This window comes from Saccopteryx bilineata, chromosome 9 (assembly GCF_036850765.1).
Source record: "Saccopteryx bilineata isolate mSacBil1 chromosome 9, mSacBil1_pri_phased_curated, whole genome shotgun sequence".
NCBI classification, from domain to species: domain Eukaryota; kingdom Metazoa; phylum Chordata; class Mammalia; order Chiroptera; family Emballonuridae; genus Saccopteryx; species Saccopteryx bilineata.
In genome coordinates, this window is record NC_089498.1 from 38,269,907 (window position 1) to 38,296,854 (window position 26,948).

At 46.1% G+C, this 26,948-nt stretch overlaps 1 protein-coding gene across 2 annotated transcripts in view; it reads left to right on the forward strand.

Annotated features, from left to right (window-relative positions):
* ANKRD27 (ankyrin repeat domain 27) overlaps positions 1-26,948 on the forward strand; it is a 77,337-nt gene that overhangs the window by 12,858 nt on the left and 37,531 nt on the right. For both annotated transcript variants that reach the window (XM_066243309.1, XM_066243310.1), the window contains exons 2-13: positions 3,395-3,526; positions 11,609-11,719; positions 13,403-13,559; positions 15,032-15,186; positions 15,619-15,678; positions 15,763-15,816; positions 15,912-15,977; positions 16,071-16,147; positions 16,794-16,915; positions 18,425-18,503; positions 18,969-19,101; positions 26,320-26,412. In XM_066243309.1, the coding sequence (XP_066099406.1) occupies positions 3,425-3,526; positions 11,609-11,719; positions 13,403-13,559; positions 15,032-15,186; positions 15,619-15,678; positions 15,763-15,816; positions 15,912-15,977; positions 16,071-16,147; positions 16,794-16,915; positions 18,425-18,503; positions 18,969-19,101; positions 26,320-26,412 (1,209 nt within the window). In that variant the 5' untranslated portion in view covers positions 3,395-3,424. The remainder of the gene's footprint in view (positions 1-3,394; positions 3,527-11,608; positions 11,720-13,402; positions 13,560-15,031; positions 15,187-15,618; positions 15,679-15,762; positions 15,817-15,911; positions 15,978-16,070; positions 16,148-16,793; positions 16,916-18,424; positions 18,504-18,968; positions 19,102-26,319; positions 26,413-26,948) is intronic.

Here is a 26,948-nt window from a genome sequence, read left to right on the forward strand (position 1 = left end):
TAAGGCAAAGATTGACAAGTTCAGCTACATAAGAATCAAACACTTCAGTTTTGAAAACACCCATTTGAAAAAACAAAAAGACAAATTGCAGATTGGGAGAAGATATTTGCAACATCTTTCAGTGTCCAGATATACTATAAAGAACCATAAATCATGAGAAAGAGGACAATAGCCCATTAGAAAAAATTAGCAAAAGACATGATAAGGTATTTTATAGAACATAAGGAAATGTTCAACTTCATTAGATAAATGCAATTATAAAAACAATGAAATACTATTATATACTCATGTCAGAAGTGAAATAACTTGACAATACTAAGAATTGTTAGCTAGGATGGGATGTGAGGAAGGGGAATGAATGCTCGACTTTTTTATTTTTATTTTTACAGAGACAGAGAGAGTCAGAGAGAGGGATAGACAGGGACAGACAGACAGGAACGGAGAGATGAGAAGCATCAATCATTAGTTTTTCGTTGTGACACCTTAGTTGTTCATTGATTGCTTTCTCATATGTACCTTGACCACGGGCCTTCAGCAGACCGAGTAACCCCTTGCTCAAGCCAGCTACCTTGGGTCCAAGCTGGTGAGCTTTGCTCAAACCACATGAGTCCATGCTCAAGCTGACAACCTCAGGGTCTCAAACCTGGGTCCTCTGCATCCTAGTCCAATGCTCTATTCACTGCACCACCGCCTGGTCAGGCTCGTGGACTTTTCAAGGAAGTAGAAAGCAGTTCAGCATTGCCAGCATCTGGTGATAGTTCAGGTGGGTGCACCCTGCAGTGCCACCTAGGGACATTCCTAGATGTGTGCTCAGGGGACACATAAGGGTATAGTGTTTGTTCCACCATTGTTTGTAATATTGGAAATGTGGAAGTAACTTAAATATAGAATATTAGATACTGTACATAAATTGTGTCATGTTTAGTTAAAGATACTATACAGAAATCAGTGAGTGAGTGAGACCTGTATGGGTCAGCATAGACAGAACTTGCAAACGTAATGTTGATTGAAAAGAGTATGTTCCAGAATACTTATAATCTGCCCTATTTATGTAAATTTTGAATCACATGAAACAATATTCTAGATTATTTATGAATGCCTAAGTATTAAAGGAATAGTAACATGAGCAAGAAGGACATAAAACAACTCCAGGATCGAGGTTGCCTCTGGAAGAGGAGGAGAGAGTGGGGTCTGGGCGAGGCACAGTGGGGGTTCTGGTCTACTCTCATACACTCTCGCTTAAAATCTGAGGCAAGTATGACAAACTGTAAGAGTTGGTAATTCTGAGTGGTACTTTTTATTTTTACTTTGTACTTTTCTGTATGCTTAAAATATTTAATTAAAAATATATGTGCCCTGGCCTGACCTGTGGTGGCGCAGTGGGTAAAGTGTCAACCTGGAAACGCTGAGGTTGCCGGTTCAAAGCCCTGGGCTTGCCTGGTCAAGGCACATATGGGAGTTGATGCTTCCAGCTCCTCCCCCCTTCTCTCTCTCTGTCTCCCTCCCCTCTCCAAAAATGAATAAAAAAAAAAAAATATATATATATATATATATATATATATATATGCCCTATATATATGTGCCCTGGCTGGATAGCTTGATTGGTTAGAGCATCATCCAAAAGCACAGAAGTTGGCCTGACCTGTGGTGGCGCAGTGGATAAAGCATCAACCTGGAAATGCTGAAGTCGCCAGTTCGAAACCCTGGGCTTGCCTGGTCAAGGCACATATGGGAATTGATGCTTCCTGCTCCTCCCCCCTTCTCTCTCTGTCTCTCTCCTTTCTCTCTCCCTCTCTCTCTTCTTTCTAAAATGAATAAATAAATAAATAATTAAAAAAAAAAAAAAAAGCACAGAAGTTGTGAGTTTGATCCCCGGTCAGGGCACATACAGGAACAGATTGATGTTCCTGTCTCTCTCTGTCTCCCAAACCCTTTCCCTCAAAAATAAATAAAATAAACATAAAAAAAAATACATTGTGTTTTTTTGTTTTTTTTTTTTTTTACAGAGGCAGAGATAGACAGGGACAGACAGACAGGAACAGAGAGAGATGAGAAGCATCAATCATCAGTTTCTCGTTGCGCGTTGCGACTTCTTAGTTGTTCATTGATTGCTTTCTCACATGTGCCTTGACCGTGGGCCTTCAGCAGATCGAGTAACCCCTTGCTAGAGCCAGCGACCTTGGGTCCAAGCTGGCGAGCTCTTTGCTCAAGCCAGATGAGCCCGCGCGCGACCTCGGAGTCTCGAACCTGGTACTTCCGCATCCCAGTCCGACGCTCTATCCACTGCGCCACCGCCTGGTCAGGCACATTGTGTTTCTTTAAAGTGTCATAATTTTGGTCATGTAGAATATTCTCAAAAGAGTCATTTTTTACATTTGCAGTGACCTGGAGTTGAATTTTCTGAACATAATTCATACGTTTAAACAGTAAAAAAATAAAGTCACTTTAGAATTGATGGTGGCCCTGACCAGTTGGCTCAGCAGTAGAGCATAAACCGGGCATTTGGAAGTCCTGGGTTCGATTCCTGGTCAAGGCACACAGGAGAAGCAACCATCTGTTTCTCCAGCCCCTCCCCTTCCCCCTTGTCTCTCTCCCTCTCCCTCCCTCCCCCTCTCCTCTCTCTCCCTCTCCTGCTCTTGCAGCCATGGCTTGATTGGTTCGAGTGCATAGGTTTCCAGACGCTGAGGACAGGTCCATGGAGCCTCCACCCAGGTGCTAAATTAGATAGCTCTGTTGCCAGTTTGGCCCCAGATGGGCAGAGGATAGGCCCCAGGCATGAGTTGCTGGGTGGATCCTGGTTGGGTGTATGCGGATGCAGGAGTCTATCTATCTCCCTTCCTCTCACTATTTATCTTTACTATTTCCTGCGGGGGTGTTAGGTCTATAGGGTAGAATACTATGTTTCAGGAATGGTTTTTAGAAATAGCCAGATCACCTGACCAGGCTGTGGCACAGTGGATAAAGCGTCAGAATTGGACACGGAGGACCCAGGTTTGAAACCCCAAGGTCACCGGCTTGAGTGCGGGCTCACCAGCTTGAGTGTGGGGTCACTGGCTTGAGCATGGAATCATAGTCATGACCCCATGGTTCGACCTTGGGCTGGCTCGAGCCCAAGGTTGCTGGCTTGAGCAAGGGTCACTTGCTCAGCCCCCAGTCAAGGCGCGTTAGAGAAAGCAATCAGTGAACAACTAAACAGACTAAGGAGCCACAACAAAGAATTGATACTTCTCATCTCTCTCCCTTCCTGCCTGTCTGTCCCAATCTGTCCCTCTCTCTGCCTCTCTCTCTGTCACACACACAAGAAAAAAAGAAAAAGAAATAGCCAGATCAAGACTTTCATGTGTTATATAAATCTGAAAGCGGTCATTTATTGCCTTTTCTTCCCTTGTTCCAGGAGTCTCGCTTTGCCCCATCTGAAGTCCATATGGCTCTTTATGATGAAGATCTCCTGAAAAATCCTTTTTATCTGGCTCTTCAAAAGTGGCGTCCTGACCTGTGCAACAAGGTGGCCCAAATTCATGGCATTGTAAGTTCTGAAGGTTGTCTTTTTTTCCATTAGGTATGGACCAAGCAGTGCTGGTGAGGCCAGACACATAGTAGACTTTGGTTAAGTTTAGAGGGAGTCAGCCACAAGCCCACTCAGCGTAATAAGCCACAGAATGTGCTCGGTATGTGAACGAATACCTGTCCAGGGTGTAATCTTTTCTCTGAACTCTCAGCCCATGTGACACAAGTCTCATGGTATTCACCTCTGTTTCTTTTGTTTCCATGTTGACCATGAGGGCTTCTCAAGGACAAAAATCATATTCCCCCTCAGGGCCTCACGAGTCCTGGTGTGTGAAGTGAGTGCTCACTCGCATAGAATAAGAGAATGGCCCTGGCTGGGTAGCTCAGGTGGTCAGAGCATCATCCCAATATGCAAAGGTTGCAGGTTCAATCCCTGGTCAGGGCACATACAAGGATCAACCAATGGATACATAAATAAGTGGAACAACAAATTGATGTTCTCTTTCTCACTTTCTCTTTCTCCTGCTCTCTCTCCCTCCCCCCTTCCTCTCTCTCTAAAATCAATAAATTAAAAAAAAAAAAAAAAACAGAATAAGAGAGCGTATGAATACATTCACATGTCACTTTCAAAGGCATTTCCTAAAGGGAAAGAACTGTGGCGAGAGAACTTTTATAATAGAGTCCACAACCTCAAAAGCCTTCCCAGACAGCCAGGTAACAGGAACGGAGACATGTGTATGAGAAACCGTGTCCTGCTGGTGGGGCCCGTGCTGCCTGGCAAGAAGGCGGACCTATCCCACAGGTCTGTCCAGTTCTGAGGCTGCCTTACACACACATCAGGACACTGTGAGCACCTCTGCACGTCCTCTGCTTGAGGAGTCTTCTGTGTTCTCTCTGTGTGTCCCCTACTATGTTCCCACTATTCTTGCCATGGGGTGTGACTGCACTCTGGAAAATTATTATGTATCTCTGTGTTTTGGTTAACCCCTTCTTCTTTCATCCAGTCCCCTCAGCCCTCTACCCTCTGACTGCTGTCCGTCTATTCTGTGTCCATGCCTCTGTTTCTATTTTGTTCATCAGTGAATTGTGTTCATTAGGTTCCACATATAAGTGAGATCATACAGTATCTGTCTTTCTCTGATGGGCTTATTTCACTGTCACCCCACCCAATGCCATCAGAAGCCTGATTTTGTGAAGTCTCTTTTAGTTTTTATGATTGGTTTTGTGATTCATACATTTTTCCCAGAATATTTTTTGCTCTGGATTTTTTTTTTTTTTTTTCATTTTTCTGAAGCTGGAAACAGGGAGAGACAGTCAGACAGACTCCCGCATGCGCCCGACCGGGATCCACCCGGCACGCCCACCAGGGGCGACGCTGTGCCCACCAGGGGGCGATGCTCTGCCCATCCTGGGCGTCGCCATGTTGCGACCAGAGCCACTCTAGCGCCTGGGGCAGAGGCCACAGAGCCATCCCCAGCGCCCGGGCCATCTTTGCTCCAATGGAGCCTTGGCTGCGGGAGGGGACGAGAGAGACAGAGAGGAAAGCGCGGCGGAGGGGTGGAGAAGCAAATGGGCGCTTCTCCTGTGTGCCCTGGCCGGGAATCGAACCCGGGTCCTCCGCACGCTAGGCCGACGCTCTACCGCTGAGCCAACCGGCCAGGGCTTTTGCTCTGGATTTTAAAAGCCATAAAGTTCATTATTTTTAAAAATGGAGAATATAGCCTGACCAGGCAGTGACCAGTGGATAGAGCGTTGCACTGGGATGCGGAAGGACCCAGGTTGGAGACCCCAAGGTCGCCAACTTGAGCGCGGGTTCATCTGGTTTGAGCAAAAGCTCACCAGCTTGGACCCAAGGTCATTGGCTTGAGCAAGGGGTTACTCGGTCTGCTGAAGGCCCGCGGTCAAGGCACATATGAGAAAGCAATCAATGAACAACTAAGGTGTCGCAACGAAAAACTGATGATTGATGCTTCTCATCTCTCTCCCTTTCTGTCTGTCTGTCCCTATCTATACCTCTCTCTCTCTCTCTCTCTCTGTAAAAAAATAAAAATAAAAAATAAATTTAAAAAAATAAAAATGGAGAATATAGCTGTTGCTAAAGAAGAAAATAAAAATCTCATAAAAGCTCACCAAAAGACATTCATTGTTACCTATTTATTTCACACTAGCTATTAAATGCTACTCTGTGCAAAAAGTATGAGTATATGTCACCATTTTTACCCTTACAGAGCTTAAATTCTCGTGGGAGAGATGGTCGTACTCTGGGCAAATATATACAAAATATAGTTGTGCTAAGTGTCACAGAGAAAGTTAGGGATGCAAAGCAACCATATTAACTTGGAGGACTTGACCTAATTTGGGCAAGACTTCTTCCGGTCTTTGTTCTATGATATTTTTTAAGTACTGTCTAGTATGTTACTTGCTCATACTTTTTTAAAAAGGCCAGACTCTGGAAAGCTGTGATTTCTGAGTAAGTTCTGTGGGACCTGTCTGTCTCACTTGCCACTGTGTGCCAGCACTTAGCACAGTTCCTTGTCACCCAGCAGGTGCCTTTCCAGCTGCAGGTAGTGGAATCATCATACTTGAGCTCACTTGAGCCGAGGCGGGATTTTGAATGAGAACCTTGGCATCTTGGTCACCTTCCTTTCAGGGGCACTAAGGAGTGAGAGATTCTTCTTAAACTGTACCATCCCAAGTTCCCAGTTGGTGCCCTAGATGCTTACCTCAGCCCCCCCCCCCCAAAAAAAGCCATGAGCTCCACAGGAGCTGCTTAGGCCCACACGGGGCAGCACTGAATTCCTCAGCCTTGTTTAGTTGGAGAATCAGTGAGGCCAGCTTCTCAGCAGGAACCAGCAGTGATGGGAAGGAGTTGTCCTGCTCAGCATGGGCAGATATTGTTTGTTGGCTAGCTTCTGCCCTCTGTTGGCCGTGTGACAGGATCACTGGCTCATCCCTGTCCAATCCATAACAGTGCTTCATCCACATCTATTGGTTGAATGGAAACAGAATACTTCAGTTGCCTCTAGAAGAGCACTTATCCTTCCTGCCCCTCTAAAGGATCCCATGGCCTCAGTGGCTGAATGATGAATTTCTTTCCATGGGGCTTGGCCACTGGGCCAAATTTGGCCACCTTTGAATTTGCCCTGGGGATCAGAGTCCAAAAAGATGTGAAATAATCGCTTCTATACATATGTGTCTCCTAGGGTTAACTGCCCTGCACACCTCTGTTAGCCAAGCTTACGGGCCCCCTTGCCCTCACATGAGTGTGTGTGGCAGCCAAGGGTGGCGGCTTGTGCTTCCCCCACCTAGCCTATGCTTGAGTCTGACTTCCTTCTAAGCCTTCCTTTGATGGGGATGCCTTCATATCCAGGCAGGTGCCTCCTGCCAGCCTCTTGCTCTCTGTCTGGACAGTGGGAGCTCTTTTTGCCATGTTCCCTGTTTCCCAATCACAGAGGCCTGTGACACTCACACACTGCTTCTAACAGCCGCCGCTTTTCTTAGAACCACCTAGCTAAGTATACACTGTGACTTCTTCAGAGCAAGTTTGGCAGGCCTGCTGCCCCCCCGGGGCTCTTCTTGTCCAGGGGAGGGTCCTGCAAGTATCCCAGGTAGATTGGGGGTAGGTTCATTTGACTGTAGGAAAAACAAAAATTATAAAAGGAGATTAAATGTGGTTCTTTAAATAATGGTTCTTTAGTTATAGAATAGGTAGGATTTTGAGACCTAGTCAGGGAGCCTAGTAGCATGTCTTATAATTATGTTCCAGAGAACTGACTTTCAAGTAAAATACCTAGACAGCCCAGCTAGGGGCACTCTTATCCATATTCCAGATCTCAGGATTTATTTATTATGCATGCAGCCAACAAACATTGATTGAGTGTCTACTATGTGCCAGGCACTGTGCTGGGTTTCCAGGATTACATGGGTGGTTAGGGAACAAAGTATGTCATCAGGAAATTCTGGAAACAGGCTGTTTGTAGGACAGAAGAATGTCAGCAAAGAAGTCATTTCAGGTTCCCGTGGAGTGCCTAACCCTCCCTTGGTGGGGTCCGGAGTGTACCCTGGAGTGCATGTCTATGCTGATTCTTGCCTTTATTGTATTATCTTCTTTTTAATTAATGTTATTTTAAAAGTTCTTTATAGCCTGACCTGTGGTGGCGCAGTGGATGGGGCGTCGCCCTGGAAACGCTGAAGTTGCCGGTTCAAAAACCCTGGGCTTGCCTGGTCAAGGCACATATGGGAGTTGATGCTTCCTGCTCCTCCCCCCTTCTCTCTCTCTCTTCCCTCTCTATAATGAATAAATAAAATCTTTTAAAAAAATACAAAAAAGTTTTTTATAAAGGAGCTAGAATAAAAAGGTTTATTGTTAAGCTTTGAAACGTGTATGTCCCCATGTTATGGCCTACTTCATGATATCTATTCTAGAAGTAGTCTGAGGCTCTCTGGCTTGTGAGAGCCCCTGAGGCCCTTGATTCTCCCTCCCTGGGCAGCTTCCTAGCTTACCCCCATCCTATGACTCAGGACGCTGATGAAGATGGAGGAAGCCATAGAGCGCCAGCCATTGGCGTCTACTTGCAGTGAAATGTTCTGGGCAGCATTGTCTGCCTGAAATTGGAGGGCCCTCTATTCGCTCAGCAAACATTGATTGGCACCCACTGTACTTCAAGCGGTGTGCTGGGTAATGAGGACACAGTGCAGTGGAGCCAGTCGTACTCTGTGCAAGTTAGGGAGGAGGAGAGCTTTCGTAACAGGTAAATAGAATGTAATCACCACTGGGGTGGAGTTCACCCAAGCACCTCAGAAGTTCCTGTTTCTAAGAGGCCCTTCCTATGGGACTGTGTGACCCTTCACCCACAGAGCTAGAGTGGGCTCATCTCTTGGCCTCTCTGCTTGGCGTGTCGCATCCCCTAGGTCTGGTTCACGATGTTCCCTTGCCTGTGGCAGACTCTCGTTCTCTGTATACTCAGTGCTGCCCCAAGGCCTCCTGGGAGCCTTGAGGTTGTTTCTCAATTCAGACTGGTACCTGAGAGCCCCCCTTTTTTTTATTTTGTTTTATTTTTATTAAAACTTAAAATTATTATGTTTAATTTCAAACATATAAAAGTAGAAAGAATACTATAACTATTATTATGCACCATTGCCGTGATCAGTTCAGTGGCCAGTCAGTCACATATCATTTCTACCCCTCCTGACCTCCACCCTTGGCCACTGGATTATTCTGAAACAAATCCCAGAAAAGTAAATAAGATAGTCATATAGTTTTTTTGTTTTGTTTTGTATTTTTCTGAAGCTGGAAACGGGGAGACAGACAGACTCCTGCATGTGCCCGACCAGGATCCACCCAGCATGCCCACTAGGGGGCGACACTCCATCCATCTGGGGCGTTGCTCTGTTGCAACCAGAGCCGTTCTAGTGCCTGAGGCAGAGGCCATAGAGCCATCCTCAGTGCCCGGGCCAACTTTGCTCCAATGGAGCCTCGGCTGTGGGAGGGGAAGAGACAGAGAGGAAGGAGAGGGGGAGGGGTGGAGAAGCAGATGGGCGCTTCTCCTGTGTGCCCTGGCCGGGAATCAAACCAGGACTCCTGCACACCAGGCTGACGCTCTACCACTGAGCCAACTGGCCAGGGCCCATATAGTTTTGTCTGTAAATATTTATGAATATATTTTTAAATGATAAGGACTCTTTAAAAAAAAAAACCCAATAGCCAAGCCTGACCTTTGTGGTGCAGTGGGTAAGGCATTCGGCATGGAACTCTGTGGTCGCCAGTTCGAAACCTGGACTTGCCCCATCAAGGCACATACGGGAAGCAACTACTGCAAGTTGGTGTTTTCCTCTCCTCTCCACCCCCTTCCTTACTCTCTTTTCTCTTTAAAAATCATTAAATAAACATTTTTAAAAAAAATAGCCAAATATCATGATCACAACTAGAATATTCCTCAATAATTCTTCAATATTGTCTAATATCTAGTCACTGTTCAAATTTCCCAAATAGTGTCATAGTTTTTCTTTGTTTGTTTTGCAATTGGTTTGTTCAAATCAGGATTCAGAATCCACACCTTATATTAGATTGTTTGGTCTTTTAAGTCTCTTTTTCTCCTAACTTTATTGAGCTAAACTGAAGTCCACTAAACTGCACATACTTAACGTGCACTCTTATGTTTCTTTTTCATTTTTTCTTCTCATTTTCTTTCTTTCTTTGCAGTTCACTGATCCAGGTCATTTATCCTGTGGAGTTTCTTGCATTCTGGCTTTTGCCAATTTCAGTCCCATGCTGGTGTTTAACATGGTCTTCTGTTCTCCGTACTCCTGAAATTGGTGGTTAAATCTAGATCTTTATCTGATTCCATCTTGACTTTTTGAATCAGGGCAAGGCTACTTCCTAGACAAGGTTGAGTTCATCTACCAGTAAGTGCCTCCCTTTTCTGCTGTGAGTGAGGAGTTGGTGTGTCCCTCTGTGGGGGGAAAGGCTACACCGCTCTTTCTTTCTCTCTTTTTTTAAAATGAATTTATTGGGATGACATTGGTTCACAAAACCATACAGATTTCAAGTGTACAACTCAACAAAACATCATCTGGCCACTGCATCGTGTGTCCACTGCCATGAAAGTCTCTTTCTGTCCCCATTTACCGCATTTTTCCCACCTCCATCTACCCTCACCCCCTTTTCCTCTGGCTTTCACCACACCACATTGCTCTTTCTAACCTGATGACAGCTGCTCCCAAAGGCTCCAGGGTTGCACGGTATCTTTGCAGAGGAAACTCCAGCAGGAGCTGGGCTGGTCTTCCAGGAGGCAGCAAGATGGGCAGTGGTCAGAAAGGTGACAAAAATCTGGATCATGGCTCTGCCACTCACTGGCTGTTATGTGACCCTGGACAAGTTATTTAACTCCTTTAAGCCTCACTTTCCTCTTCTGTACATTGGGAATAGTACAGAAGCCATTTGCTTTGTGCTAGGCTCTTTTAGGAGATGGGGCTCTGAGGGACTTAGCCCTTTGGTCATCTTCCTCCCAGGTACACTTGAGTCTGAGATTCCTCTTAAACATGAGTCCCTGAGCCAAGAACGGAGCATGTGCCAGGGCAGTAGGCAGTGTTGAGTTGCGCTCCTTCCTGTCGTTCTATTGAGATGAGAAGCTGATGCCTGGTCAGTGAGGTGGCCGCTGTTAGACTAAAAATTCAAGTTTCAGATTGCATCTGTCCCAAAGAGAGAGTCTGGTGGAGGTGACAGCCTATTATTGAGTTTTGGTGGCTTGTGTTATGAACTATGATCACAACTAGGCCTAAAAACAAGCAAAGAAAAAGGTTGGGAAAGAAACCGTCTTCATGTGCAATGTTTATCATTTAAGTGGTGGGATTATGTGTGACTTTTTTTTTTTTTTTTTTTTTACAGAAACAGAGAGAGAGTCAGAGAGAGGCATAGACAGGGACAGACAGACAGAAAGGGAGAGAAATGAGAAGCATCAACCATTAGTTTTCCATTGCGCATTGCAACACCTTAGTTGTTCATTGATTGCTTTCTCATATGTGCCTTGACCATGGGCCTTCAGCAGACCGAGTAACCCCTTTCTCAAGCCAGCGACCTTGGGTCCAAGCTGGTGAGCTTTTTGCTCAACCAGATGAGCCCACGCTCAAGCTGGCGACCTCAGGGTCTCGAACCTGGGTCCTTCCGCATCCCAGTCTGACGCTCTATCTACTGCGCCACCGCCTGGTCAGGCTGCGTGTGACTTTTTAGTTACACTGGCCTATACTTTGCAAACTATCCTCTCTTCATCTGGACTTGCTTCTGAGCCTATTGAAGATTGAGTGGGCACCTGGTCTAGCTGTGGGGAGGGACCCCATGGGGGTAGGAGCGACCCCCACCTCTCATCTGTAGGTGTCAGATGTAAGAGGCCTCATGCCTCTTCCCACTGCCTGGGCTCCATCACTACAACAGCAGACTAATTCAGCTGGTGCAACCCACCACTGTCTTGGTAAGTGACCCCCAGGCGTTCTCTCTGCCAGTAGGCCCCCACAGCCATTCCAGCTGGAGTGTTTTGATACACCCTGTTCTGCTGAAGTTATAACCGACACATCTCTCTAGTATTCACTCTAATTTTTTTTCCAGGTCTTGGTACCCTGCAAAGGAAGCCTGACAAGCAATGTTCAGTCTACTTGTCAATTTGAGTCCTATATTCTGATACCAGTGGAGGAACACTTTCAGACCTTAAATGGAAAGGTATTTGTTTCTCTGTGGGTCAGCCAGGGTTGTTCACTCAGTGTTTGGGTGGGGCGGAGGGGAGAGAATCCTGCTTGTCTCCCTTTCACGTCTATGTTGAGTGATGGCTTTGACACACACAGCAGCCCACTGCCCGTTGCCTCTGAGGAAACAGGAGGTGGTAGTGCTGAGCAGGACCCTGGCAGCGGCCTTGGAGAAGGAGGGCTGTGTGTCTCTCCCTCAGCACACGGGGCTCCTGCCCATGCATCCGAGTGTCGCTGGAACACCTCTTCATCGAGACCCTGTCAGAGAAAGGGTATATCCTTTTATTCCTGTGACATTGAAAGCTCATTGGTTTCTTGGCCATAAATTAGAGATCCAGTGAATTTTTAATTTTTTTTAAACTTTGCTTTGAAATAATTTCAATCCTACAATAAGTTTCAATAAAGTGCAAAGAATTCTCACATACACTTCCCCTAGATTGTCAACTAATAACATTTTGGCCACATTTATTTTATTACCATACATATCTATAATACACACTATTATTTTTCTAAAGTTTTTTTAGAAAACGTTTCAGAAACCATGTCCCTTTACTCCAAAACAATTCAATTTGTATTTCCTGCATAACTACAGCACAGTGATCACACTCAGAAAGTTTAACACTAATTGAATACGGTCTTCCAACAGACTGTTCTTATACAAAGGATGCTGATTACACTAATACTATTCTTTTAGACCCAGGATCACAGAATGCAGTTTTAGTTTTCTTCTACTTCGAAGAGCCCCTCGGTCTGTGTCTCTCATGGCATTGACATTTTTGTTTTGCGCTGTGTACTCTTCCTAAGTGTGAGTTCTCTGATGTTTCCTTGTGATTATATTAGCAGTTATGCATTTTGGTAGGAATGCCTCCACACAGGGTATTTTATCTGTCTCAGTGGGCACATGATGTCAGTCTATTTCATTGTTAAATGGGGCATGCATTTTCTACTTTTTTATGTGGAAACAGAGAGGTTACACTCCTAGTCAGGACTGCCCACAGTCTCTCGTGGTCAGGGGAAGAGCCACATTACCTTCTCACCAGTATTGGTCCAGTTTGGCCTCTTTAACCCAGCAGCCAGAGGGAGATGCCCAGTGGGGCATGGAGTGACCCCGATGCTGGCTTGGGGGCAGCAGCCCCTCTGGCTCATGAGGTGTGCCACTGTTTTCCTGTCAGGGATCTGCTTCCCACAGCTGCCAGTCCCTCATTAGTTTTTTTGCTCTCTTCAGGATACCCAAATCTACAAAGAGAGCAGAGCAGTCAGGCTTATCATAGCCCTGGACACCCGGCCACAGCCGGAGTGCATTGTCCAGCCCCGTCCATGTTGCAGCACTTGTCACTTTGGTCTCATGTTCAGATAAGAAAGCCTTCTTACTTTCCCCTTCCTGGGGGGTGCTGGTTTTCTGCTACTCTGAGGAGCAGTGTAGTGCTTCTTCTGTTGCAACATTTAAAAAGGTTCAGGATACTATGTAGTCACAACTACAGGCTGAACACAGAGGAAAGAAAAACATTTTCATATCAAAAAGCAAAATAGTACTCGTGCTGGTACAAACTCACATTGGAGGGAGGAGGGGCAGGTGGGGTAATGTGTTGGATGGGGGTCCAGGCTGAGAGGGGTCAATGGTCCACTGGCTAGTGGTACAGTGACAGTTTTCTTGTTCCAGGATGTCGTTATACAAGGCAACAGGATTAAATTAGGAGCTGGCTTTGCCTGTCTTCTGTCAGTGCCCATTCTCTTTGAAGAAACTTTCTACAATGAAAAAGAAGAAAGTTTCAGCCTACTGTGTATAGCCCATCCTTTGGAAAAGAGAGAAAGTTCAGGTATTGTGGGAGAAAACCCCTTTCTCATGATTTGGAGAGATGTATTTGTTGAACTTCCTCCTGACATAACTGCTACAAACATCTCAAAAAATATTTAGGAGTCCACTAGAAACCTGCGTAATTGTTTACATAATTCCCCATAGAACTTAATCAGAAAGTCTCCTTGAGTTAAGGTGTGGCCTGGGCTGCTGTGTATGGTTGTACTGTATTCACATAAAGCTCGGTGTGGATGTCGCTCCCTGGAGTTGTGCAAGGTGGTAGCCCTAGCTTTGTCTCTGGGCCTCAGCTTTAGGGCTAGCTATTACAGCATTATTACCCACCTAGCCCCACTGTGTGACCTCTGAGATCTCATTATCTTTTCTTTTTTTAAGTGAGAGGCGGGGAGGCAGGGAGGCAGAAACAGATTCCCGCATATGCCCCAACCGGGATCCTCAAGCTCCCTATCCCTACAGGCTGATGCTCTACCCATCTGGGGTTGCTTCTCTATTGCTCGGCAACTGAGCTATTTCAGCACCTGAGGCGAGGCCATGGAGCCATCCTCAGTGCCTGGGGCCAACTTGCTTGAACCATTCGAGCCATGGCTTCAGGAGGAGAAGAGAGGATGAGAGTAGAGAAGCAGATGGCTACTTCTCCTGTGTGCCCTGACCAGGAATCAAATTGAACCTAGGACTTCCACACGCCAGGCCAATGCTCTACCACTGAGCAACTGGCCAGGGTTGGTCCTCATTATCTTTAATGAATAATAATTCTGCAATTGCTCCAGGAAATTGAGGCAGCACTGTGTCAAATGCACTCGAGGCTCTTCTAATTAGACTCAGGCTTCTTCACTAGAGCCTCACAGGTCATGGCCATGGTCCCAAACAGTCCAGTTTTTATCCCAGAAAAGGGTTCCAGGAGGACCAGGCTCTCTGGACCCTGGGTTGCCCTGTAACTAGGCTGCTCTGGGCAATATCTTTTTCTTTTTTTTTTCCCGAAGCTAGAAACGGGGAGGCAGTCAGACAGACTCCCGCATGCGCCCGACCGGGATCCACCCAGCATGCCCACCAGGGGGTGATGCTCTGCCCATCTGGGGCGTTGCTCTGTTGCATCCAGAGCCATTCTAGCGCCTGAGGCAGAGGCCATGGAGCCATCCTCAGCGCCCGGGCCATCTTTGCTCCAATGGAGCCTCGGCTGCGGGAGGGGAAGAGAGAGACAGAGAGGAAGGAGAGGGGGAGGGGTGGAGAAGCAGATGGGCGCTTCTCCTGTGTGCCCTGGCCGGGAATCAAACCCGGGACTCCTGCATGCCAGGCCGACGCTCTACCGCTGAGCCAACCGGCCAGGGCCGTGGGCAATATCTTAAAATAAGGTTATCCTCCTCTTTCCCTGGGAAGATGGGGCCCCAGATCCTGGGCAAACAGGTCAAAGGACGTAGCACTTCCCTGGTAGGAAACAGCGAAAGCTCCAGTCAGCCTGATCCACTGTCTCTTTTTCAGAAGAGTCTTCAACACCTTCAGATCCCTTTTCCCTGAAAACCATCGAAGATGTGAGAGAGTTTTTGGGAAGACACTCGGAGAGATTCGACAAAAACATTGCCTCTTTCCGGAGAACATTCAGGGAATGTGAAAGAAAGAGCCTCCGTCACCACATAGTCAGTAGCCGGGCCTTGCTTTGCCAGGCACGCCTGGTCACGAGCCAGTTTAGAGCCGGGGACCCTCTCAGTTCACTCTGAAGCTTGGCTGTCTCCACTGTTGGAAGTTTTGTTGAAAGTTTCTTTCTAACAGTAAAAGTAGTACAAGTCACTGTAGAAAACCTGAAAATCACAGAGAAGTATAAAAATGAGTATTATCTGTGTTAACCCCAAGGGGAGGTTTTTTCTACTCTTAATGCATATACACCTAAAATAAATAATTTGAATAAAATCACACAATTGATTTGATAAGCTTACATTAGCACTTATAGCTTGTCACCCAGAAAATACATTTTGTGAAATGTTCTCTTCACTCCAGGACACATTGCATGTCCTGGTTTGTGTTATGGCCTCAGATTACAAGGTGACCTGCCTCTCTGCTCTGTTGCACAGGACTCGGTGAATGCTCTCTACACCAAATGCCTCCAGCACCTTCTGAGGGACTCTCACCTGGTAAGCAGCAGGGCTTTCAAAACAGAATTGTATTTTCCCACATGCAATGCCAAGCTCTTTAACTGTACTTTTCTTGTCTTCTAGAAAATGCTTGCCAGGCATGAGGCCCAGATGAACCTGATGAAGCAGGCGGTGGAGGTAAGAGGCCAGGGCGGCCGGGGGAGGGAAGGCAGCCACACTGCAGGCTCTCCTTGCTGCCCCCCGCCCTGAACTGAGGTCCGTTGACTTCACAGATGTACATCCAGCACGATATTTATGATCTGATCTTTAAATATGTGGGGACCATGGAGGCAAGCGAGGTAGGTTCTAAATCTTCATCAGTCACCCAGGATAGAAGAGCCTCATTCTATGTTTTCGAAGAAATTTGAAGCTTTGTTAAAATCTGTTGTTAGGATGCCGCCTTTAACAAAATCACAAGAAGCCTTCAAGATCTTCAGCAGAAAGATATTGGTGTGAAACCTGAGTTCAGGTAAGGCCTGCACTGCAGCCAGTGGCGGGGGCGCCCTCTCTCCCGAAGCAGGGCCCTCGGCAGCAGTGGTGGCAGGCTGGTTTGACGTGGTTCGTGCTGAGGAGCAGTGCAGTTATTTTTGACCAAAGATGAAGGGCTGACATTGGCGGATGACTTGTAGCTGTCGCCCCCCTGTACCTGTCCGCCCATGTGTCAGCTGGGTGGGAACTAACGGGGCTGTGGTTCACACAATGGGCTCCAGGTGAGCACATACATACCTCACCCAGGTGGGTTCTACGTGCAGATGTCCCTCCTCATCTGCCCGTCTTACGGGACCCTGCCCAAGAGGCACTTATTTTTGAATCATTACAAGTGTCATTAGGATAAAAAAATGTCCCCCCTTTCAGCTGTTTCACTCTGGGGCTAAGAACTTTTGTTTTTTTCCTAATTTTCTGTTGTTGCTTTATCACTGGGCAGCCTGAGTGACACGTTTAAAGCTGTTGTGTTTTACCACTGACTTAAGTCAGATGGCTTCTGAGTTTCTATTTTTATTTTTCATTATTATGGTTTGTTTTAAGAAATGTAAGTCAGAGGTACGTTATTAGATCAGAAAAGAAGGGCCTTCACACTGTGGTTTTAAGTTGTCATTTGCCAAATTATGTTATAGCTTCAACATACCTCGTGCAAAAAGAGAACTGGCTCAGCTGAACAAACGTACCTCCCCACAACAGAAGTTGGTTTGTTTGCGAAAGGTGGTGCAGCTAATTACACAGTCTCCAAGCCAAAGAGGTTTGTGCTGGGGGAGGGGCGGGGGAGAGGTACATGCATCTATCCAGATGCAAAAGTCTGTTAAGAAGCAGGGCTGGCCTGCCCAGGCAGTGGTGCAGTGGAGAGAGTGTTAACCTGGGACACTGAGGAACCAGGTTCAAAACCCCAAGGTCGCTGGCTTGAGCATGGGATCTCTGGCTTGAGTGCGGGATCATCAATATGATCCCATGGTTGCTGGCTTGAGCCCAAAGGTCTTTGGCTTGAGCCCAAGGTCACTGGCTTGAGCAAGGTGTCACTGGCTTGGCTTGAGCCCCTAATCAAAGCACGTATGAGAAAGCAATCAATGAACAAGTAAAGTAATGCAACTACAAGTTGAAGCTTCTCATCTCTCTCCCTTCCTGTCTGTGTGTCTCTCAGTTAAAAAAGGGGGGGGGGGGCCTGACCAGACGATGGCGCAGGGGATAGAGTGTCGGACTGGGATTCAAAAGGACCCAGGTTTGAGACCCCGAGGTTGCCAGCTTGAGCACGGGTTTATCTGGATTGAGCAAAAGCTCACCAGCTTGGATCCAAGGTCACTGGCTCAAGCAAGGGGTTACTCGGTCTGCTGAAGGCCTACGGTCAAGGCACATATGAGAAAGTAATCAATGAACAACTAAGATGTCGCAACGAAAAACTGATCATTGATGCTTCTCATCTCTCTCTGTTCCTGTCTGTCTGTCCCTATCTATCCTTCTCTCTGACTCTCTCTCTGTCAAAGAAAAAAAAAGGAGGTAAAACAAAATAAGTCAAGAAAAAAGTAATGAGAAGGCAGATATGTGTGTGCAGATAGGGGACTATCTTCAAAGTGTATTAAATGAAATAAACAGGAGTGTGTACAGTATACTTCCAGCAACATGCAGAAAGAGGGGATGTCTGCATATCCATATATATGGAGTAAGTTCAGAGACTGTCTCATAGACCTTGGGCTCAAGCCAGCGACCTTGGGCTTCAAGCCAGTGTGGGAAGCGTGGGAAGCATTGGAAGTGATAGTGGTACCTCCGGGAAAGAAGACTGGGTGGCAGGTCGGGGAGGGACAGTCACGGTTTGCTCTTTTATACTGTTTGAATTTTTAACTGTGTGGATTACTTAAAAGTTCAGAATAAAAAGAAGTCAGGCTACTGTCAGCATTAGACTCCACAGTGCGTAAAACAGAAATGATCTAGGAGGAAAAGGCTTTCAGCAGTGACTCCAGGCACCTCTTCACTTGGTGTCTACTATCACTGACCTCCCTGGGCTCTGTCCATCCAGGAAGGTGGCAAGGGGTGGTCTGCTTCTAGTTCCCTTCTTTTGCACGTGTTCAGAGAACGCTAGTCGTTCCCCTTGAATCTGGCATCTGTTCAGGATACTATAAATGAAATTGTGCAATTGAAATTCTCCCTGATGTATAATATTACTGGGCTGTGGTTTTGTGGATTGACTGATGGTGGGGAGTTGATGCAGCTGTTGGTCCGTTTGTCTCCTGATGGCATTGACCATGTTTCCCCCTTGCAGTTAACTTGGAGACTATGTGTGCTGATGATCTGCTCTCCGTCCTGCTATATTTGCTTGTGAAAACAGAGATCCCTAACTGGTAATATTTTTTGTGAAAATACTTTTTAAAAATGGCAGCACTGTACTGTGGTGGTGTGTGTGGGACTCTAGGAAATTGAGCGCCTTTCCTGAGTCAGGTGCTGTGCCTGCCCCACCTGCATTTGGCAGTAGTGGCTTGCATCCCATTTACAGAAGGGGAAACCAAGGCCCAGAGAGCTCACGTCTCTCCTTCCGAAACACACAACTAGTTAGTGGCTGAGCAGGAAGCCTTGTGGCCCCAGAGCTCATAGGAACCCACAGTTCACTTTACAGTAATCAGCTTTCTAAAAAAAATACCCTACTCCAGGAAATAACAAGTCGTTTTCCTATCGGCACACACTCTGACTAGAGAACACGGGTGGCAGTCATTGTTCCCTGGAGCTAACCGACTTTCGTCACCCAGGCCAACAACACTGTTTCTGCAAGTAATTGTGTACAACAGTAAAACTTTGTTTCCTTTTGTTAGGATGGCAAATTTGAGTTATATCAAAAACTTCAGATTTAGCAGTTCGGCAAAAGATGAGTTTGGGTACTGCCTGACCTCGGTTGAGGCTGCAATCGAATATATTCGGCAAGGAAGCCTGTCCCTGAAACCGCTGGTAAGATGCCCTCCTGCCCTGGCCTTTCTAAGGGGTGTGCGTTTGATAGGGTTCTGTGGTGGGTGTTGGGGGAGGAGATTCTTAAATGATCTCCTGAGAACGGGGCCTCAGCTATTTACAGGCCCTGGGGCTGGACCGCAGCCCAGCACACTGAACATTAAGCACCCAGGTGCTGTGGGAGTGTGTGGGTTTCGCTGGGACTTACTTTGTTCATGTCCTGCTTCACTGATCCTCAGCATCCTCAAACACAGGCAGAGGGAAGCTAGTGAATGTGGCTCGCTTGGCCATGATAGGCAAGAAATGAGATTAATTATGCAATTTTAGGACTCAGTGGCCTTACTGTTGTTTTCTTGGTTGGTTGGTGAGCTTTGGCTAGGAAAGGCGATTATGTTTCTACGTGAATTATGAGGATATTGCACCTAGATTGCATTGTTGGCCTATTTCACTACAAACCAGTGGGCAAAACATGACTACTCATAGAAATCACAAAACTGAAATGAATAAAAGGAACATTTTTTTTTTTTTGTATTTTTCTGAAGTGAGAAGCAAGGAGACAAAGAGACAGACTCCTGCATGCACCCTAACAGGATCTACTTGACATGCCCACTAGGGGGCAATTATCTGCCCGACTGAGGCATTGCTACCAGAGCCATTCTAGTGCCTGAGGCAGAGGCCATGGAGCCATTCTCAGCGCCCGGGCCAACTTTGCTCCAACAGAGCCTTGGCTGTGGGAGGGGAAGAGAGAGATAGAGAGGAAGAAGAGGAGGAAGGATGGAGAGGCAGATAGGTGCCTCACCTGTGTGCCCTGGCTGGAAATTGAACCCAGGACTTCCACACACCAGGCTGATGCTCTACCACTGAGCCAACCAGCCAGAGCCCCCAAAATTTTTTTTAATTTTAGATTTTTATTTAGTCTTTTAGAGAGGGAAAAGAGAGAAAGGGAGAGAGAAGGTAGGGGGAGGAGCTGGAAGCATCAACTCCCATATGTGCCTTGACCAGGCAAGCCCAGGGTTTCAAACAGTGACCTCAGTGTTCCAGGTTGACGCTTTATCCACTGCACCACCACAAATCAGATTAAAATGAAGAGATTTCTGGGTTGCAACCAAGAGTCCTGAGGACTGAACATTTATGTGATACTAATCTCCCAAAATAATCTGTGAAAACATCTGGAAAAGAACATAAGCCTGTCCAAACAAGTGTACTTGGGTGAAAGCAGTTTCTCTGAATTCATTTATCATTAACCTGTTTATGTATTTTCCAGTTTTTCCTATCCATGTATACTTCAAATAATTGAAATTACATTGTATACAACATTGTATATTTTTCCCCCCAAAAGAATCGTTTTATTTTTTCTGATTTGAAGACTAATAATACAAGCAATATTTGTGATCTGTATAGTTACAGTGAAGAAAACAGAAGCCTCTTGTAAACTCACTAGCTGGGGGTAACTTTTACTAACATTTTGGTATATGTCTTTTTGCTGTGCCATACAATTGCGTCTTTACCCACAATTTGAGGTTATGCTGTACTTGTTGGCAGGTTCACTTATTTTGTTCTTTAGATCCCACAGCTAAGTGAAATCATATGGTATTGTGCCAATCAGTAGCATCATGGTGCTTCCTAAAGAACTAAGTTCTGCTTTTGTCTGGGTTTTGATTTGGTTGCCCACGTGTCTGCAGGTCACATCAGAGGCTGTCCATCTCAACTCAGATGTGGCTGGCTGTGCCTCTTGTGAAAAGGTGTTTCTAATTTAGGGGGAACTAACTAACATGTTAGAATGAACATCTGTGTGCTCTCTATATGCACTGGTGTTTGCGGCATCAGCTGCCACTCCCATAGTAACGGAGTAAGAGCTCTTAGTCTGAAAATCGTCTTCCATGGGGTTCTAAGAATGTAGGTTTTTTGGGTTGTTGTTTTTTTTTAATGTGATCAGTTAAGTATTTTATTTGATTTCAATTTTATTCTGTATTGGTTTCAGATATTCAACTTCCGATATTTCCAGTACCCACCTGGGACCATACACAGTTATTACAACATTATTGACTACATTCTCTCTGCTGTACCTTACATCCCTGTGACGATTTGTAACTGCCAATCTGTACTTCTCAATCCTTCTCTCTTAACCAGTCCCCGAAACCCACCTCGTCTCTGGCAACCACCAGTTCACTCTCTGTTTATGATTCTGTTTCAACTTTGTTCACTTATTTTGTTCTTTAGATCCCACAGCTAAGTGAAATCATATGGTATTGTGCCAATCAATAGACAAGTTGATAAAAAAAAAAAGCTGTGGTACAGACACAATGGAATGTTACTCAGCCATAAAAGAGAAGGAAATCTTACCATTTGCAACAGCATGGGTGGACTCAGCCCATGTCATGCTCAGTGAAATCAGTCAGTCTAGGAACATGTCGTTCCCATGATGCCTGCAATGGGTTTCTGTGATGGCCCTGTCCTCCTGGTTCTTTCCCTCTCATTGTCTGAGAGGTCACTCCCTTCCTGGCTCTACCACCCTGCGAAGGAATTGCCTGATTCTCTTGATGGGGCCAGGAGCATCCTTGTCACATGGAGAGAGGTGTCCACCTCTTGAAGGTGCTCCTGTCCCTTTGTTGCCCCACACTGTACTGTGGCCATCCTGCTTCCTTATTTTCCAGATAGGCAAGAAGGCCTTTGAAGGCCTTTGGCCAGAGTGTAAGGAGGTTGCTGATCAAAGAGTATCAGTCAAAGTTTCACACTGACTTTTACTTCAGGAAAAGATTCCAAGTGGGGTTGGGGGATTGTTTGAGGAGTGGCCCCTCTTGTGCTGGTGTTGGTTTGAGTCTCGTACTTCTGTTTGCAGTTGGACAAGTCTGTTTGTCTTTCTAAGCCTGTGTCCTTCTTCCTCTCTATACTAGCAATACTGCTGTGTATTTTACCCCTTCCTAGATGGTTATGAGAATCAAATGGAATATTTGGAAGTGCCTTTTTGAATTCTGAAGTGATACTGGTGCCCTAAGCTGCTCGTCTAACATCCCTGCATCTGAGTGTCTTGTTTCATGGTTCTCTGGTGCATTCTGCATGGATGGGGCAGGGGTGTGGAACACAGCCCGGGGAGTTCCTCTAGCCAGGGGTGTCCGACTCTGGTCCTGTCTTTCTGGATGGGAGCTGGGTGGTTGGCTCCATCAGGCAATAAGACAAGGTGTGTGTCATCCTTATAGCTTGCCCATCCCTTGGGTCGGGCTTGAGAAATGCTCTTCACTTTATTGGCAGAGCAGGGATTATGGCTTCTTTTTCTTTTATGATGCCAGTATTGGGGTTCCATCTGTGGTAGTGCCTCTGCCTGAGCTGCCGACTGGCTTCTTTTTTTTTTTTTTTTTTGTGGCAGAGACAGAGAGGGTCAGAGAGAGGGACAGATAAGGACAGACAGACAGGAAGGGGGAGAGACGAGAACCATCAATTCTTTGTTGCAGTTCTTTAGTTGTTCATTGACTGATTTCTCATATGTGCCTTGATGGGGAGGGGGGCTACAGCAGACCAAGTGACCCCTTGCTTGAGCCATTGACCTTGGTTGGGCTCAAGCTGGTGAGCCTTGCTCAAACCAGATGAGCCGCTCTCAAGCTGGCGATCTTGGGGTCTTTTTTTTTTTAATTTTTTAATTTTTTTTATTTATTCATTTTAGAAAGGAGAGGGGGGGAGAGAGAGAGAGGAGAGAGAGAAGGGGGGGAGGAGCAGGAAGCATCAACTCCCATATGTGCCTTGACCAGGCAAGCCCAGGGTTTCAAACCGGCGACCTCAGCATTTCCAGGTCGATGCTTTATCCACTGCGCCACCACAGACAGGTCAGGCGACCTTGGGGTCTTGAACCTGGATCCTCCACATCCCAGTCTGACTCTCTATCCACTGCGCCACCGCCCAGTCAGGGTCGACTGGCTTCTTTTCAGTAGTGCAGTTCCCTCTAGGAATGTTTGAGGCCACTGCTAAGTATTGGTGTCGTTTGTTTTCTGGGGAAAGAGCCCAAGAGTATCTCCAGCCTTACCAGGTGGTGGTACAGAGAAGAGAGCGTCAGACTGGGATGCCGAGGACCCGAGGTCGCCAGCTTGAGCGTGGGCTCATCTGGTTTGAGCAAAAGCTCACCAGCTTGAACCCAAGGTCGCTGGCTCGAGCAAGGGGGTTACTCTGTCTGCAGAAGGCCCGCAGTCAAGGCACATATGAGAAAGCAATCAATGAACAACTAAGGTGTCGTAATGCGCAACAAAAAACTAATGATTGATGCTTCTCATCTCTCTGTTTCTGTCTGTGTTTCTGTGTCTATTTCTCTCTCTGACTCTCACTCTGTCTCTGTAAAATAAATAAATAAATAAATTGAAAAAAAATAAATTAATAAAAAAGAGTATCTCCACACAGTAGGTGAGGTTTCTGAAAAGCATTAAAGACTGAATATTAGTCTTGAATTATGTTTTACTCTTGACTCTTTATGTAACATAGTTTCACAGAAATTTTTTCCCCAAGATAGAATCATACTAGATATGACCATAAACATTCTTCAAGCATAAACACTTAAATAGGCCCTGGCCAGTTGGCTCAGTGGGAGAGCATCATCCTGGCATATAGAAGTCCTGGGTTCAGTTCTCGGTCAGGGCACACAGGAGAGTCATCCATCTGCTTCTCCCCACTTTCTCTCCCTCTTCTCTCTCTCTCTCTTTATCTTTCCCCTCCTGCAGCCATGGCTCGATTGTCCAGGTGCTGAGGATGGCACCATGGAGCCTCCACCTCAGACGCTAAAAAGAGCTCAGTTGCGAGTGGCCCCAGATGATGTTGTCAGGTTGATCCCAGTTGGAGCACATGTGGGAGTCTATCTCCCCTTCTCTCACTTAAAAAACAAAAAAAGAAAAGCTTTAAATAATTTTAGCTTTTTAAAAAATAAACATTTGTGGCCAAAAAAACAAACAAAAAAAACGGAGGAGAATCCTGAGTGAATCTGTACTCTTCTCTGGTCTAGCTTTGCAGGCTCTGGTCTTTCTCTCTTGACTGGGTTTCTAATAAATATTATTTATGCCATTCTCAGATGGGTCTTATCTGATATGCTATTTCTTCTCGTAGTTCTTTCTTCCCTGACAATTCACCCCTGGAAGGCTTCTCTCTCTTTATCGCTGTCCTTCAGATGGTTACCCAGAATAGAGGAAAGAACCCTGAATTTACCTGAACAATAGTATCTTTGATGTTTCTTTGACCCTAAGCTGCTCAGCTATACATCACTGAATAAAACAGGTTGTTAGAGCTTTCTATAGCTCATAGCAGCTGGGAGCAAAATGGCTTTAATTCTGAGTTGTTGGTGTTTGTTTGCCAAGTTAACCCTCTTAGGGAAGTCAGTATGAGGGAACCTGCAAGATAGCAGACCCCAGAAATGGTCCATTCCCCAAGATACTGTTGGCTGTATCTTAGCTGAACCTCTAAGTCAGAACTTAGAGGCCAACATAGAGAGCCTTATCCTACAGTTTTGTCTGGGGTGCTGAGTTCTACTGGCAGCAGCTAGCTGGAAAAAATTTTTCTTTACCGCCCTGGCCAGGTAGCTCAGTTGGTTAGAGCATTATTCCAATACTCCAAGGTTGCGAGTTCAATCCCTGATCAGGGCACATACAAGAGTCAACCAACAAATGCATAAATAGATGGAATAACAGATCAATGTTTCTCTTTCTCTCTAAAAATCCATTTTTTAAATTTCTCTTTACCACCCACCAAGACTCTTTTTCTGATTTTTTTTTTTAATTTTATTGATTGCTTCTAGAGAGACAGAAAGAAAAAGAGAGAAAGAGACAGGCAGAAGCATTCATTTGTTGTTCCACTTGGTTGTGCATTCATTGGTTGCTTCCCATATGTACCCGAACCGAGGATCCCACAACCTTGGTGTTTTGGGACAGTGCTCTAACTGACTGAGCCAACTGGCTAGGGCCCAAGGCTTTCTAAGGAAGTTTATTTGTCATTAGACAATTTAGTTGCAGGTGTTCAATTCAACATTAAACTGTCTTGCTAGAAATTATTTCATAAAGTAGGGATAGGTAGAAGAGGGGATAAATGGTGATGGAAGGAGACTTGACTTGGGGTGGTGAACACACAGTACAATAGACAGATGATGTATTATAGAATTGCATACCTGAAACCTATATAATTTTGTTGACCAATGTTACCCTGATAAATTTAACAGAAAAGTAAATAAAGTGAGAACACATTTTTTAGACTTTTGTATCTAGGTGATTATTGCCTACAATTTGAAGACCTGACTTTGTTAACTGGGGTAAATCCTAGTATATTATTGGACTTTGGGCCAGTGACCATATTGTTTGCCTTGTGTGTGTGTGTGTGTGTGTGTGTGAGAGAGAGAGAGAGAGAGAGAGGAAGGAAGGGAGAGAGATGAGAAGGATCAACTCATAGTTTCGGCACTTTAGTTGTTTATTGATTGCTTCTTATATGTACCTTGACCAGGGACTTCAGCCAAGCCAGTGACCCCTTGCTCAAGCCAGCAACCTTGGGCTTCAAGCCAGTGACCATGTGGTCATGTTGATGATCCCACACTCAAGCCAACAAATCCTGTGCTCAAGCTGATGAGCCCGAGCTCAGGCCAGATGAGCCCGTGCTCAAGCTGGCAACCTTGGGGTTTCAAACCTGGGACCTCAGTGTCCCAGGTTGACACTCTATACACTGCATCATCTCCAGTCAGGTTTGTTTGCTATTTTAATAAGTATGTTCAAAAATTAAGACCCTTCTCTCCCCTGCTGGTTGACACCAGTAAATGTAGACCACCCTGTCAAATGGTTTACCTGCCTATAGGCCACCGGTAAAATGGCAGGGGATAAATAGGGCTATGAAGGCTAGGACAGAAGTTTGAGAGGAGGAGGAGGCCAGAACAGCCCAGGTGTTCATCTGGAGGTTGATGGTCTGTGCATGCAACTTTCCACACTTAGAGATGGCACATTCTACACTCACAGCCAGCCAGTGAGCCACTACTGTCCCAGATCCCCACTGGGAAGTCATCGTCAGAGCTACCACTTCCTAGAGAAACAGCCAGGAAGCCTTGTTCCTAGCCTGATGTGGGTCAGCTCTCCAGCTCAGTGAGAGGGGGAGCGAGGCACTGCTGACCCTCTTCTAGGGGAATGGCAATAGTTGTTCCTGTGGCCTCTCTTTTGAAGGATCTGCACTGACATCTTGTCACGTGTGATAAAACAGATTGTCGGTTTTTTCTTGCAGGAGTCTGAGGGATTTGGTGACAGACTGTTCCTTAAGCAGAGAATGAGCTTACTATCTCAGATGACTTCAACTCCCATTGACTGCCTGTTTAAGGTAAGACACCAAGAAGTCTTTGTGAGGAACACTCAATCTTTCAGCATCGCTGGTGTCTCTACGGAATCCACAGGGTGGCCTGAGTGGGTAGCTCAATTGGTTAGAGTATTGTCCTAGTACGCCAAGGTTGCAGGTTCAATTCTTGGTCAGGGCACATGCAAGAAATCAACCAATGAATGCGTAAATAAGTGGAATAACAAATTGATGTCTCTCTCTCAAAAAAAATTAATAAAGGCCCTGGCTGGTTGGCTCAGCGGTAGAGCGTCAGCCTGGCGTGCGGGGGACCCGGGTTCGATTCCCGGCCAGGGCACACAGGAGAAGCGCCCATTTGCTTCTCCACCCCCCCTCCTTCCTCTCTGTCTCTCTCTTCCCCTCCCGCAGCCGAGGCTCCATTGGAGCAAAGATGGCCCGGGCACTGGGGATGGCTCCTTGGCCTCTGCCTCAGGCGTTAGAGTGGCTCTGGTCGCGGCAGAGCGACACCCCCGGAGGGGCAGAGCGTTGCCCCTGGTGGGCGTGCCGGGTGGATCCCGGTCGGG